Genomic DNA, 15265 nt, shown 5'->3' with positions numbered 1-15265 from the left:
GAATGCGGTTTACCATTTGCCAAAATTGTGATACGAGTATACTTCCCCACTTCCTCCATGTGTTTTAATACCCGCGTGTTACGCCGCGATTATCGTTGTAAGCGACCGCGAACAATACAATCTGTCGTTGTGCGCTAATAACAGCGAGTATCAATATTTAGAGTTACGACATTCCAAACGCGCGTACACGCAAACCACTTTCGGTTATGTGCAAACTACTTCGGAATAAATAATGGATCGGCGAAACTCTGGCGGAGAAGATTTATGATTAACCTGGCAATAGTTGGGCAGTACCGAGGCCGGAAAGTACTGACGAGTTTTTGTCCAAATTTATTACCTGCCGATATTTCATGCGCGATGCGTCCGGAAGTACACGAGCGTATCGAAATCGTGTCATCAATTGTGTATCACGTACGAAATGCGCAAACGGTTAGCAAACGGTTTAAGATTGCAAGGTGCTTCGGGAAAACAGGCCATAAAAATTGAATAGTATTTTGAGAATTAAAAGACGGAGTTTCTCCCGTTGAGATTGTATATTTTCCTTCAACTCGCATTTTAAGTATTTATGTGATCTATCAGGATATTGTGTGTTTCCATTTAAATTTTGTGAGAGAAAGAAAGAGAGAAAGAGAAAGAGAGAGAGAGAGAGAGAGAGAGATTCCCCGAAAATTCTTTAATCTTTCAAGTCTTTAATCTTTCAATTATTTTCAAAATTCCAGACAAAGAAAATATTTGAAAGATTCTTTCATACAACTTTCTAAAATAAATGTTTTCTATTCGAACCAAGAAAAAATATAGAATCTTTTAGATTTCAAGATTTATAAATATATTTAAAAAATATACTAAAATATACTAAAATAAATTTTGAATAGCTTTTAGAAAATAAATTTTTCTTATCTACATTTTTATTTTTTTATCATTAAAAATTGCAGTAAAAATTATGTACTATATATTCTCTGTATATCTCTTGTTAGATAGATGTTAAATATATATAAATAAATATATATAATAAATATATATAATTCACAACTTGGTCACTTATATTCACTTATATTAATAAATTACCAATTGTTTATTATATTGTTAATATAAGAGCAAACATATCAAAGAATCGCTCTCTTTAAATTCTCTAAATTCCAATGAAATTCTGTAAGAGTTTCTTGTTTTTTTTCAAGTATAAAAAAAATCCTGAGAATTTCAGATTCTTCAAGAAATTTCTGAAATTCTAAAAGTATTTATAAATTAATCTTTACACTATTTCACAACTTACGATTTTGTAAATTTTTCGAATCTCCATCAATATTTATGTCAAACACATATTGTACTGTCTATGAAAAAAATAATCTTCTTTGACAGGTTTAAATCATCTATTTTCAGTCTCGTATCAGGAAATATGTGAAAGTTGAAAAATGTTTTACGTGCCGTTTCGAAATTCTACCGAAGGTAGCCAGAGATTTAGGATAAAAGGCCCCAGGTAGTAAAATAAAAGCCCTTTCTCAGGATTTTTATTTTATCGTTTTTCTCGTTACAAACGTGATCCTGACTCTATCGGCTCTCATGGTATGACAATAAAAACTAAAAAATTTGCATGTTTTTCTAGAAAAAAAGTAAGTTACAGCAAGTTAGTAAATTCCGGAATAAAAAGTTCGGAGTATATAAAATGCTCCCTTCCCTATTCGTTTGTCGCGCCTGACACACAGGCCAATGGATTCTCTTTTTACATATTCATTTTTACATCGTAAATGAAACATCAGCGGTCGTTTTCGCAACTCGCAATCGCGCGCAGAATACGCGAATTATTTATGACTGTCCGCGCACGACTCGCGTCTTGTCGCTGAAACCTACCAGTGTAGCGTTTTGAGGATTCTCATGGCGTGGTCCTCTCAACGATTCGTCCTTCGCTCAAACCTCATGGACGATGCTCGCGCGACGAAGCTACCTACGATCGAAGAATCTCAATGCGCTCCCCGAGACAATCTTCGTTTTCCTTTGACCTCGACGCCGATCCGTTGTAACTAAGTACTCTTCATTATCTCCCAACTTGTCGTCCCAACTCGTCTTCCTGCTTGTGTTTGACAAGTCTTGTCCTTGCAATCTCTTCCTGCTTCTTGATATATTTTCTTTCTAGTTTCCGAAATGTTCTTTCAGTCCTATTTATTAGAACGATTCTTTTTGTCTCTAGTATCCTCTTGACAATTTCTAGCCTTTTTCTTTCATCTAATCTTAATTCGTCTATACTTTTGCAAATGCTCTTAATTTGACCTTCGCGGGACACTTTTACATTCCGCAGACGATTCACCGCTTCCTCTTTTACCACACCCCGCGACGTCATTAAATATTTACGCCTCTTCTCTCTTCGCGAAGAGCAAATTCTTTCCGCGATTATCTCGCCGCGCGTCCGCGATTTCTTCTCTTTTCATCGGCTCTCTTTCGTCTCTTTCTCTCTTTTTCTCTCTCTCTTCACTCTCGATGCTCAAGCATCCTGACAATGGATGCGCGTTCTCGTGTTTGTTCCCCCGCCGATCGGACACCCACGCGCGTCTGCGAATCGAGTCTGCCTTCGCCCTCTGCGACTCTTCCTTGACCTACGAAGGATCTTTCGTCGAAAATTTCCAATCGATTCCTCAGCTTTCCATTCGCCACGTGTCAACCACAATTATTTACGACTCGCGTCACAATTCCTCGCGATTTTTCCCGGAATTGTTCCCCTTTCTCTCTCTCCCTTCTTCGTGGATCACTTTACCTTACACCTCGCACCTTACGGCTCGACCTTATCTCGCCCCTCGTTGGCTCCACGCGTCAGCGTGTATCCGCGCGCACGGTGGCACATTCCACCTGTACACCAAGGGGCACACAGGTACACGCACACGAAAATACGTACGCACACATATATGCACCGACACAGGTATACGAGCGGTCACGCGACGGACGGACGGACGGACGGATTCACGACGCGGTGTGCGCCGCAACGACGATCGGCAACTCAACGGAGGAGGTGTATGCACCTTCCGAAGGCTGTACGCGACGAAGGAGGAGTCGGCGGCGGCGGTGGCGACGGCGGCGGCGCACTATATCGCGTGGAGAACGCTCGTACCGGTTTTGGCCCTGTCGCGCCGATGGACAGATATTCCGGACTCCGTTAACCGCCTTAATCGCGCTCCACTTCAATCCCGACGCGGTGATGATCGTGCGATTTGATAGTAAACAGCCGATTAATGATAATAGCCGATCGAACGATCTTCACTTAAACTCGTATCGGGCATACGAGCCGATCGCTCCCTCGGAGTTCCGGGATATTTGTGCTCCTCCGAATTTTATTACGTAAAAAAAAAAAAAGATACCGATGACCGCACTTTCTTTTTAATTACTACGATCCCTTCGCAATTTTCACGAGATTGAACACAAAGTGGGGCGAGGAACGCGCGAAGAGGGCAGGCGTCCCTCCGGTTTCGAACTGACGTGGGTTTGTTGGCTTCGCTTTACCCCCAGAGAGCCGGTGCCCCCTTCTCGTTACGTCTCTCTTTCTCACTCTTCTACCTGTTCAGTTCTCCTCCCTCCATCTTTTCTCTTTGTCTCTCTTTCGTGCATGGACGTACTGTCCCTCTCTTTCTCAAATGTACCCCCTTCTTCTCCTCCACCTCCCTCTTCGACGCTTACCTTCCAGCTGCGCGTTCCTGCCTTACCTCGCTCCCACTCCGCTCGCTTTTCTTCCCCTCCAACTGTTCACCGGTTCAACCACGAGTATCTCCTTCCATCTCGCGGTATTCGAACTGTCCTTCTCGCTTCGTTCGATTCCTTCTATAATTTTCCATCTTTCTTCCTCTACCTGCCTGCCCCTCCCTTCGACCTGCTCCGTTTCTTTTCCATTTTCGGCTCTTATCGCTTTCTTGCTCCATTCTTCGTCATAGTTGTATCTCTCCTCTTCCCACTTTCTTACCCAACTCGGTCTGCATTCCTGTTCCTTCGGCTCTCTGTTTCTCTCGGTGAAGCGTTATATCCTCGGTCGAGCGTCCGTCTTTGTTCAGACACAAATTTGAACCTTTTTTTCTTTCTCTCTCTTTCAATCTTTTTATCCTTCTCTTTTTCTCGAGACCGACGTTCTCGGAGGTGGCTCGCTTCTTTCTCTCTTCTCCGCTCTTGTATTCGCTCGCTCGAATCCGAGATTCCTCTCCGCTGCCACGGCGATCACGTGGTTCCAGCATTGAAGTCTCTCGCTCTCTCCCCCGCTTCCACCTCACGCGAGTTCAACACGCGCGAGTAAAAGTGTTCGTGACACGCACAATGTACGCACACGCGCTCATTCTCACGTATACATTGGCGTTCACATCGCGATATCTCGTTCGCGTCTAGTATTTCGACTCTCAGCTGATCCGGCGATCGTTTTCGTCTTTCTCACGATTATCAATCCGACCTTGCTTCCTGAATATTCCACGACGCCCCAGGGCATCTTTCATCGCGAGAAAAAAGTGCGATGGAGTCGCGACCAGCGAAGCCTGAATAATAGCAAGCTCGATGGCTCCCAGTAATTTATCGATCTCCGCATTAGATACGAAGATGCGCGATTTTAAATTCTTATTTCATTAGAAATCAATCCGACATTATATTCGATCGCGTTACTCTCGCAATTTTATATCTCTCTCGGGAATAACTCGTCAAAGCATCGTTATTGTAAGTTCAATTTCTCGTTACAATTGTAGCAAGTTCGTTGTGTAATTTTGCACAAAAGCTATCGAATGTCCTCTGAACTTTAAATTTTTTCATTTTTTACGCCAAACAAATGTACGATATAAATGTTAAATGTAACACATCAATGAAGAATCGTATCACTTTAAATGCGTCGCACTTGTGATCGGAGCCGCGAATGGAGGCTCTTGGCGACCATCGAGTATGCAGGATGCTGAGTATCGTATCGTGTGAGACACCTTGATATTGTGTGCAGATTTTGCATCTGCAATTTTATTGTTCCCGACGAAGAGGATGGCTTTGTCCGAATGTAAATGTGTGCCGCGTCAAATGAGACAGAATGCGAGTATCCGCCCTCGATCATTGCGCAACTCTCATTATTCGAGTGTTCCGTAACGCACGTTCGGATTAACTATCCATCGCGGAAATATTTATCGATTGTGTTAAAGCCTCCCATTGAATCTCCCGTCTCTGTGTGTGCTCACTGATCCGAGAATCACGTTCAAAAGCCGCTCGAAGGATAATTTGCGCGGATAAAAAACGTGCGAAGGCGTTTCATTAAATTTATGCCATGCTAGATTAAATTAATTCTTTGACTAAAATAATTCAATAATAATAAGACGAGAAAGAGAAAAGGAGAAGAAATTACTGTGTGTAAACAGCATAATCATCGTCCAACAATATTTGATTCGTGCTCGCGTCAATAATTCGGTGATCATGTGATTGATTAATCACTAACGTAGTGTTGATAAACAGAGCGTCCATCATTTAGCATATCATCAATTTCGGCAAGTTGAGTTATATTTAACGAAAATATCTTAAAAATGTTTGTTGTACAAATTCTTAATTTTTAATATTAAATATTATTTTATACGAGATACTCAAATTATAAATTTATTAAAATAAAGTTTATTAGAAATTCAATGAAAAATAATGTTATCTTTATTGTTTTTAGTTCTTCGAAAGATCATTTCCTGTAATTTCATTAAAACATCCGGAATGAGAGAGAGAGAAAGGCAAATCTAGGATGCCAAAATTCGTGGAAATAGTGAAGTTCTCTTGCCAGCTCATTTTCTTAGAAAGATATACATCTTGATTTGTGCAAGTAAATGTTACTCATTTATATTCGCATATAGAAAGATAACTTCGAATAGCTGCAATATTTCATAAAAAGAAAGACGAGAAAATGAAAATGACAAACATATTTTTTCAAATTTTCTCTCATTATTCGAACATTGACGTTTATTAAATGAGCAGCTGAGCAGGTTATTATCTTTTTTTCATTTGGATTATTTTATCACTATCTGTGTCAAAAAAAGAGATAGAGAGATTCTTTTCTTTGGTCACATTATCATGCTCATTTTCCATTTTGGACCCTCCTTCTTGGCCACTCTCCAATCTTTTCGAAGCCAGAAACCATACGTTGCATGTCGGCGCAATGTGGTTTGCATAAGACTGAAAAGTATAGCCCACAAATGATGGAATTCGGTGCAGTGCAGCCCAGACATCCTCTATTATTCTCCCAAACCATTCTGGTTAGCCACATTGTGTCGGTTTCTCAGAAGATATCACGTAGTGAGGAATCTCCTTGCATTTCAGTCATTTCTTGATAACAGACATCCGTGCCAAAAGGATTATGCAAATGTGCTTTGTGTAACAAGCTTTTCAAAGTTTTATATTGTTATAAAATTTAAAACACTTAATAATTTTTATTGCATCGCCATAAAAAAATGCTCAACAACGTCGTTGCTAAAATATGTAAATTCGCATAAAAAAAAAATGGAAATTTGCGTTTGCAAAGTAAAACTTCAAAAATATCCTCTTTAATTTTATTTTCGATCAATTTATTATAGATTAATTATGTGACTTTTTTCCTTCGAGCATTCGTTAAAGATTATAATTTACATTACGTCTTCCGAGTTAAATATCGGCTTAATAAAACAACTTGAATAGAATCTTTTAAATCGAGTATTTGGTCGAAATCAGAACGACGACTCTGTCAACATGTAACTAAACCATATCGATCATTCTATAGACATTGTCAGACTGTGTGTTGACCATCGGTAGCATATTCGTCATGCCGGCCAAAGAGATTAACTCGCCTCTATCTATCGATACTGTTTGCCTATCGATCTTCGTGCTCGGTCATCGAACTCGACAAGTGCAGCGACGATTATCGCGATAAAGCGAATTGACTTTTACCGTGGCACGTGAGCACTTTTTTTACGAATCGCATTACGCGACTCGCCCTTTTTACGGTCGTACAGAGTATCAAATTTTCGGAGGAAATGCCGTCCTCCCCCGCGGCATGCTTTGTCGATGCCGCGAGAGAGACGAAAACTCTACACCGCGTTCGGGGGTTTCCCTCTTGAAATTTCGAAGCACGACTCCGAGACTCGAGTTACGAGATCCGACCGGATACTTTATGGACACCAGAGTATCGGCAAACGAGGACAATAGTATTCCTCTCGTTCCCGCATTTTCGAGTGAAACCAGATTCGCGTTCGTCGTCTAAAAGTCCCGCGGGGTTATGGAATCTTTAAGTCTAACGTGTTATATATCCTCTCGTTTTTCAAGTGGTTCTGTCGCCAGAATCCCTGCCGGGTTTCAAGTTGTCGGTACTGATAGGCATAGTGGAGCCAAGTGGCTTTCGATCGTAGGTGGTCTTACGTGGCGCCGAAACTTTTACAGTCGTACCTGAATTTTGCGCCCCTGGAACTATTAATGTCTACCGTAAGGACTTAATAAACGATCCGCGTGACTAATTGGTCTATTTATCTTGTATTGCATCTACAGTCAACACAAACCATTAAGTTTTAGTTTTCTCAACATGTCTGTATTTTACGATAAACTTGCTACGTGTAAATTTGAAAATCGACTAATAATATATATTATATATATTATATATAATATATATATTATATATATATATATATTATATATATTATATATATAATAATATATATTAAGTATTTAAAGCGCTCCCCAATATTTTAACGATTTTCAAAAAATATGAACTAAATTTTAATTGACTTAATTTTTAATTTAATTTTAATTTAATATCGCAGCATAGGCATCAGGGCATCTTTTGATTGTTTTATAGCTGACTGATCCCCTGAAGGGCCAGCGAATGACAGAAAATTTTTCTCTGCTTTTCCATTGAAAAAAATTCTCTTTCAAATTTTATTTTTGTGTGTTATTAAATATTTTAAATATTTTTTTACTCGCGTATAGCATATATTACTTGGTATATGTTCAAAAGAACACGTAAAGTAAAAGCGATTGCTCCGTAAGAAGTGTTCCGTATTTTGAACGTAAACATTCCCGTTTAATATCTGATCTTTCTGACTATCATGAGACTGGTCTGTGATGTTATAGCCAAAGGCACAAACTTGGGAACGGAATTTAGGATATATACAACCATCCGAGACTTCACCGGTCGCTGCAAAGGACTCGGCTCTTCCGGTCGCCGGCGTCTATTTGGAGATTAGGAAAAAGGGATGGATATAAAATCGAGAAACAATTCGCCTTTGTCTCGCGACGTATTTGCGGCAGGATTATTAATATCCTTGAGAAAAGGAACGGATGTGAGACGAAAAAGCAGCCCATTGTACCTACTTGTGTGCGTCCTTTTGAATAATCTGGCTTAATCTATGAAGGGATTATTAGATATATAGTTACTGGCAACGCTATGAAATTGCGCCCCGGTCGCGCGCGCACTTTAATTAAAGCTCACTAATGCAAGAAAATTTATTACGATCGCAGACATCGCGATCTGTCAAGGCATCATGTTGCCTCAAACGTATATGTGAGATAGTCATATCAAATATTATATTTATCGTGGAGATAAATATATAACTTTTCTTTATAAAATGAATAATTAAGTATAAGCAGATATTAAAACAATTAAACCGACTGTGATTGCCAAGTACTTTTTCAATCAAAAAATTTATAAATTTCTTATAAAGTTTTAATTATAATATTAAATTTGATTCTTTTATCATTTCTTTAATTAATGTACGAACAAATATTTTCTATTCCGACATTACTTAATTAAAAAATAATTTAAAATGTATCGATACGCGATACAGAGATTGACAGAACAGAGAGGCGTGTTCTCGAGATAATTTTTTTCGTTATCTTTAAACGACACGTTAAATTCTACGTTGGAGCAAATTCCTCTCTTTGTCGCGGAGCCACGTGAACGTTTACCTGCAAAGAATGGAAACTCCGAGCCGCCGAGCGAGGCATACCCAGCATGCCTTGCACGGGTCACACGCCCGGTTTAGGTCGATCCACACTGCCATGGCACCACGATGTAGAGAAGCGTACGAAGAGCGACGAAATCTCTATCGAAAATAATAATAATATAACGCGATAACGCACGGGATGAACGTTTCATGAGTGAGAAGGAAAGAACAACCGTCGTACACCGCGCCTACACGTACGATATAAATATGAAACAGACGGGAAGCGAAATTGTTGACACGACGATCGGGCGCCGTGTATGAGAACTGGTGTCTGGAATGCGACTCTTATCGGAGTTGGCACTTGATATCGAAAGCTTATCTTGGCGTCTCATATATGTGTATGCATGTGTGTTGCGCGAGCAGATGTGATTCGTGCGGATGTACACACGTTAATGAACGCGTAATAATTAATTCGCGATGGGCGCGAGGGACGAATTTCGGAGCAGCATTTTGCTCCGATTATCTCGCGCATAAATGCATGATATTCCGAATGCGTGGATTCATTGCCTCATTCGAGAGAGATCGTTTAAACGAATGTTGACGAAAAATTAAATTTGATTTTAATTAAAAATTTGTAGAAATTTCATATCTTTTTTTAATATCTCGAATATTTGTTTTAAAAAATTGCTCAATTTATTCTGAAAATATAAAAACTTATAAAATAGATTTAATTGGGAAAATTAATTTAATGAGGAAAATCATATATATATTTTTTCTTTCTATAAAAAATTGATGTATGAAACATTTTTCCATCATTGATTCGCCAAATTCAACTCGGTAACATTTTTTTCTCGCACCAACAGAAACGAGAGATACTTTACTTATGATAATAGAACAGTACGATCTCAGATATGTCACATTGTATTATCTATTTATATCAAATGTTGGTTTTGTGCGCAACACAGACACGTGTGTGCTCGCACCTGAAACTTGGACCTGAACATGAATACACGCATCGAGGGGCCCGGGAATCGACATATGCTCAATTACACACGCGATCGGTAACCCCTTCGATGAGTCATTTGCGGCAAATAAAGGAGACAGTTTCTTGCGGCGCATTCACAAAAACGATAATACATTTTATATATAAATTTTCTTCGTCGTGACGTATCCACGAGTCGGCGTCAGGACGACGTCACGTCGCTCGACGTGACGTCAAATCTTCCGCGGTACGGAAATTGAATCCGTGACGCATGCGGGATTATTCAAGCACGATAATGCATGACGTTCTCAAGTCGAATGACTAATATCGAGGACCTGTGAAATTTTTAATCGCCCGAATAAATGCGACATCATCGATTACAATGCACTGCAACATAAACCGGAGAGAGCCGCAGAGAAACACCGTGGTTTCGCGCACGAAATCTCGCCGCTCATAATAGAATCAACTAACTATATCCAATCCTTGACCTAAAAACTCATTGATCTACTAGCGGATTCCAGCAGAGTTTTCCTCGCGTCCTACAAAGCGCGATTACGCGCGAGTGACGAGGCGACGCGCAATTATACGCGGTGTCCGAGAAACGGGTTTAATTCAAAGTAGAGAGAGAGTCCCTAGCGATAATCGAGTGAAGTCTCTTTAAAAGATAAATTACCGTCGCTTTTTTATCAAGTGGGTGAAAAATCCTTTTATTTGTTTCCGCCGTTCGTCGTATTTACTCTCCCAGATACTGAGAGTTTAATGAGAGCAAACTCGTATATGTGTATGCATCCGTGAAAATACTTTTTATTACCTTTTATTACGTTCCTCGTCCATCTTTTATATATTTATCATAAATATTTTATTCGAAAATTACAATAAAAGTTTTCGCGCAAAGATTGTTTACTTGGGGTTTGTTTGAGCGACACGACACAAATTTTATACAATACTTTTTACAAACATTTCAGCATTTTTCAGATGTAAGCGAAATGCACTTTACTGCGCTTCTCGCGTCAGCGTCGAGTCTTCCGGTGCGTCAGGTGTGCGTCCCTGAGTCGCGGTTGAACGACAGGAAACACAGGTGTGCGCGTCGGTGGACCCACCCTACCTACTTACCTACCTGCGGGGAACCGGGTTCCAAACCTACCTACGGTTGTACGACGATTACGATGATGCGTATCAGGCCGCGTGCAGCACGGAATTCTTGAGAAAGTTTAGACGAGGGGACGCCTCGACAATGGCATCAGATACGAATAAATAGTCGCAGGTAATCCCGCAAAGCCTCCGGTTTTTCCCCTGACGCTTTGTGAAGGTCGCAAGAACCAAGCATCTAAATTTCACGAGCGAGCTACGACTGGCCTTCGAGATCACAAGGTAAGAAGCTGCGCAAGAAGTTGTCAGATTCCGCTGTGCGTCAAGTAAATATATACTATTCTTTCTGTAAATATAAGTCTGTGTTTCAATAAACAATTCTCATCGAAAAGACTCGATTTGAAAGAAGCATAATTAAGTTAAATTTAATCTTTGTTCTTCTCTTGTGAAAAAAACAGTACGATTGACAATGTTCATATTATACAATCGATATTTCATCTTTTAATACTACATTTATTGTCTTATTTACTACAATAGCTAAAACGTTAAACTAAGTCGTGTATTCGGTAAGAAAATTTTCGCTCGTAAGCTTTGTAACTCTGTAGCTCTTTCTTTTTTTCGCTCTTTCTTTTTTTCGCTCTTCGGTCTTTCTTTTTTACTCTACAACGCTACATACCTTATAGAGATACAGCGTTATAGAGTATTTTTACAGAATAGACCCATATATCTTTGCATCCAAGCTGAAGAAAATGTAACATGATAAACTCGTATTACAATAAACTTCTTAGTTTGCAACTTGTATTCAAAATTCGAATGAGCGTCAAATTTTCATTACAATAGACTTCAAATCTTATTACAATAATAACATTGCATTCCTCCTCATTAATTTCATTATTATAATGTGATATAATGTTCATTATTTATAATATTGTCGTTTGTGAAAAGCACATTAATCATCTCTTGGATTATCATATTTATTGTAAATTATAATTACTTTGGTGGGCGAAAGGTCTAATAAATCCTCTTTGTAGGATAAATCTTTGCAAAATGCCGAGAGAAAAAGAGAGAGAAACCCGATTAATACTTGAAAGCTGGAATAATGTATTATATTACACACGAAAAAAGGAAAATCCCCTCAATTGCCGGATGTTGTTGGCCAATTTTCCGTGATAAAAGACCATTAAACTCTTATTAATATACAAGTCGAGGAGCGTGTTCGAGTTAGTTTCATTAATTTCATCAACTCTGAAAGCTCCGAAGGCAAAACGCGAAATTCGAAAGTGCAAATTATCCGGATTTCGCGCGCGGTCGCGGTCGCAGAGAGCTGATTGCTGGTTTCCGCATATAATAGAGAGCAAGTTTAACATTCCGCTACTTTCCGTGGACAGCGGACGACGTGGCAAATTAATGAAATAGCGGAAGCAATAGCCGGAACTAAGTGGAACACGGAATTCATTACGGGAATGCGTTTGAGCAATTACACATCGATGTACCGTATGCGAGCTGTTGATTGGATTTGAGTTTATGCCAAGGAACGCGGCATAGACGTCGTAATGAACTTTCAATTAAGTGTTATTGTAGTCCCAACAGTGAGATTAGTGCTTCTTCGCAACAATAATAATGAGCTATAATAAAGGCAAAAACGCTTTATCCTCGCAATCTTTGTGCACACAAGAGGACGATTAAAATATCATCGAGAAAGGTGTTATATAAACGAAACTGAGATCGAGTCAGTAGCTAATTCTAATAATAAGACAGATTTGTCCTGTCACTCGTAGAATCGATATTTTTTGCACCTTGTAAGTATATCTAGCAGCAAATAAATTTAACTATAAAACCACGTTCAAGCTTTGTTCTTTTTCCCTTTCCTTTTATTGGATATATATTTTTTTCCTTTTTTTTTATATTTAGATATAAATTTTAACTGATGTGAGATAAAAAAAGGTTCCCTCCCGGCGCATTATTTAATTATCAAACATTTAAAAACTATAAATTCAATTACGTCGTCACACGATAGAATCTTGGGCATCGCGCGGAAAATCAATTACGATCTACCGGAACGAGGAATAAAAAAACCGACGACGGGTCATCGTTCGATTTGATATTACATACACCATGACACGTCTATTACTGCAATCGTACACGCGATGACTATGTATACACGACGCCAATGATCATCATCGTCGTTGCGGCGGTAGAGGAAACACGAAGAGCATCGAAGCGAAATGCTCCATTTCCCAGATACCTCGTTGTTATACGCCGGCGAGATCGGTATATATAAGCTATGCGGTATTTAAGTACCGTTTTCCGCGGTGCTCAATTAATCGACTTGATTAATGACCGTGCCTGTCAACGGCCACAGGCCATTATTCGCGACTCGTGCGGCTTTTTTAATACCCCGTAGCCTTTATTCTAACGTCCCGCGTCAACTCGTACTCGAAGAGAACTTTGGACCGGACGTATTTCTCGTGACGTTTCAGAAATTGCTGCACGAGCCATTTTAAGTTACAAGGGGCAAAGTGCGAAAAATTGGACTCACGCCGGAGAAAGATGATATCCTACGTCGGGAATATATGTCGAAATTGCGAGACAGATGTTTTCAGCGAAAATCTCGTGTACTTTGTTATATTAACTTTATACGCAATTGCGTTATTACATCATCGTAGATGTGGAATACATCTCTGCAAGAAATTCAATTTTCTTCAAAACAATTCCATCCTCGAGAAAGTTGCGCCCGTTTAAAGTTCCCCGGTCGTATTTTCGATTTATCCGATAAACAGCTCTCGTATACTCTCGCGAGCTTCAAGTAAAACTACTTCGTCCGTTACAACGCGGTAAACAATCGGATACAATGTAGATAGAAGCTCCGTATCTTTACTATGGATCGCTTTACCGGCATCCAACTTCCTCGTCGAGGAAAGTTCTTCAATCACCGAAAATAATATCGAAAATAATATCGAGGATGCGCTCTCGTGGTTTGTTCGCCATCGTTGCTTATATTTCCAGAATCAGAAATGCTCCTACTTTTTTTCCGGAGCAAGGACGATAAAACGTAGGTAAATAGGTCACGATAAGGATGTAGATTCTTCTCATGTAGGTTTATATTCAAAGTGAGATATTTTGAATGTAATTACCCATTAAAATAATTCAACTGTTTAATCACAAGTTTGAATCATCGTGGATGTTGCTCGCAACGCTCTCAAAGTGAAATTAATGTTCTGGCATAAATATAAATAATTTCCTCGTTTTTTCAAAATGAAAATGCAAACTCCTTTTCCCTATCACCGCGGTTTATTTCTCGATAGAACAACTAAAAAACGCATAACGCTATTTTTATTCGGGCATATAACGTTTTATTAAGTTCCGCGAAGTACATAGCCAAGCGCGAATATCTTCTCCCCGACTTTAATTCCGACGCAACAAGGATCGAGCGGGACGTAAAATCGGTTCGAATCAAGAATGTGAAATTACATCGTTCGTATATACGTATATATAAAACAATAAAGTGATAGAATAGTACGTCTGCCGACGTTTACGACAGCGATGACGACGATGGTCCACGTGCATTCGATCATTTATTCGGGATATCGGTGGCGTTGCAACAGGCAACTGTTTACACACTTGTTTACAATTGTTTGGCACGAAAAAGTATGCGCATAATTTAAATAAAGCCGTACCGCGAATCGAAAACTCACTCTGTATTATGTATTATAAATAATATTAAAAGAGTTTGACATTTTTATAATAAAGAGTATCAAAATGTAAATAATTTCGTTACGTTTTAATAATATAATATAAATCAAAAATGTCGGTTTGTTACTTTTTCATTTATATCAATACCGAAAGTTCACCGTATGTAAACAAATTTAAATTACAGACGAGGCAGGAACAAGAGAGTATAAAAAAATATTTTCTTTTGCAAGAATAAATACGTTTAGATGTTTATTTATGTTGCGGAAGATTCTTATTTAATCTTACTAAATATAAACCTAACCATGATTATTGATGAATCAATCATTTTTATGCAAGATGCACATTTTTTCAAAGCAGCCTTTATTTCCGCTTTTTTTTTCCCAACCATTTCCTCAGACACTTTTGTCTACCACGCTTCCTCTTTATATTAATTGCATAATTACGATTTAATCATCATGCGCATCGCGCACGAATAATGTAATATGACGTAAAAAAAAACGCGAGCAACGTAACGCGATAGCGTTACTTATTTTATCTACATATAAAGCCGACGAGTGCAACATCTCGGATGCTGCAAGCGTTGAATGAACGTTCGTCGAAAGCGCTCTGCTCAGAAAAAGGAATGTGT

General features: G+C 39.1%; 1 protein-coding gene across 5 annotated transcripts in view; it reads right to left on the bottom strand.

Moving 5' to 3' along the window:
* LOC105251499 overlaps positions 1 to 15265 on the bottom strand; it is a 62906-nt gene that overhangs the window by 19983 nt on the left and 27658 nt on the right. Inside the window, exon 1 of one of the 5 annotated variants that reach the window (XM_025409599.1) lies at positions 8896 to 9112. The exons of 3 other annotated variants lie outside the window; for them this stretch is intronic. In XM_025409599.1, coding sequence (XP_025265384.1) covers positions 8896 to 8990 — 95 coding nt within the window. In that variant the 5' untranslated portion in view covers positions 8991 to 9112. Of the gene's footprint in view, positions 1 to 1845; positions 4503 to 8895; positions 9113 to 15265 lie in introns of those variants that run through there. One more of the 5 variants, XM_025409600.1, reaches the window with a different exon arrangement.

This window comes from Camponotus floridanus, unplaced genomic scaffold (genome assembly GCF_003227725.1).
Source record: "Camponotus floridanus strain SB8 unplaced genomic scaffold, Cflo_v7.5 scaffold27, whole genome shotgun sequence".
Lineage (NCBI taxonomy): Eukaryota > Metazoa > Arthropoda > Insecta > Hymenoptera > Formicidae > Camponotus > Camponotus floridanus.
The sequence above is the reverse complement of the archived record's forward strand: the minus strand, read 5'-3'. Positions and strand labels throughout refer to the sequence as shown.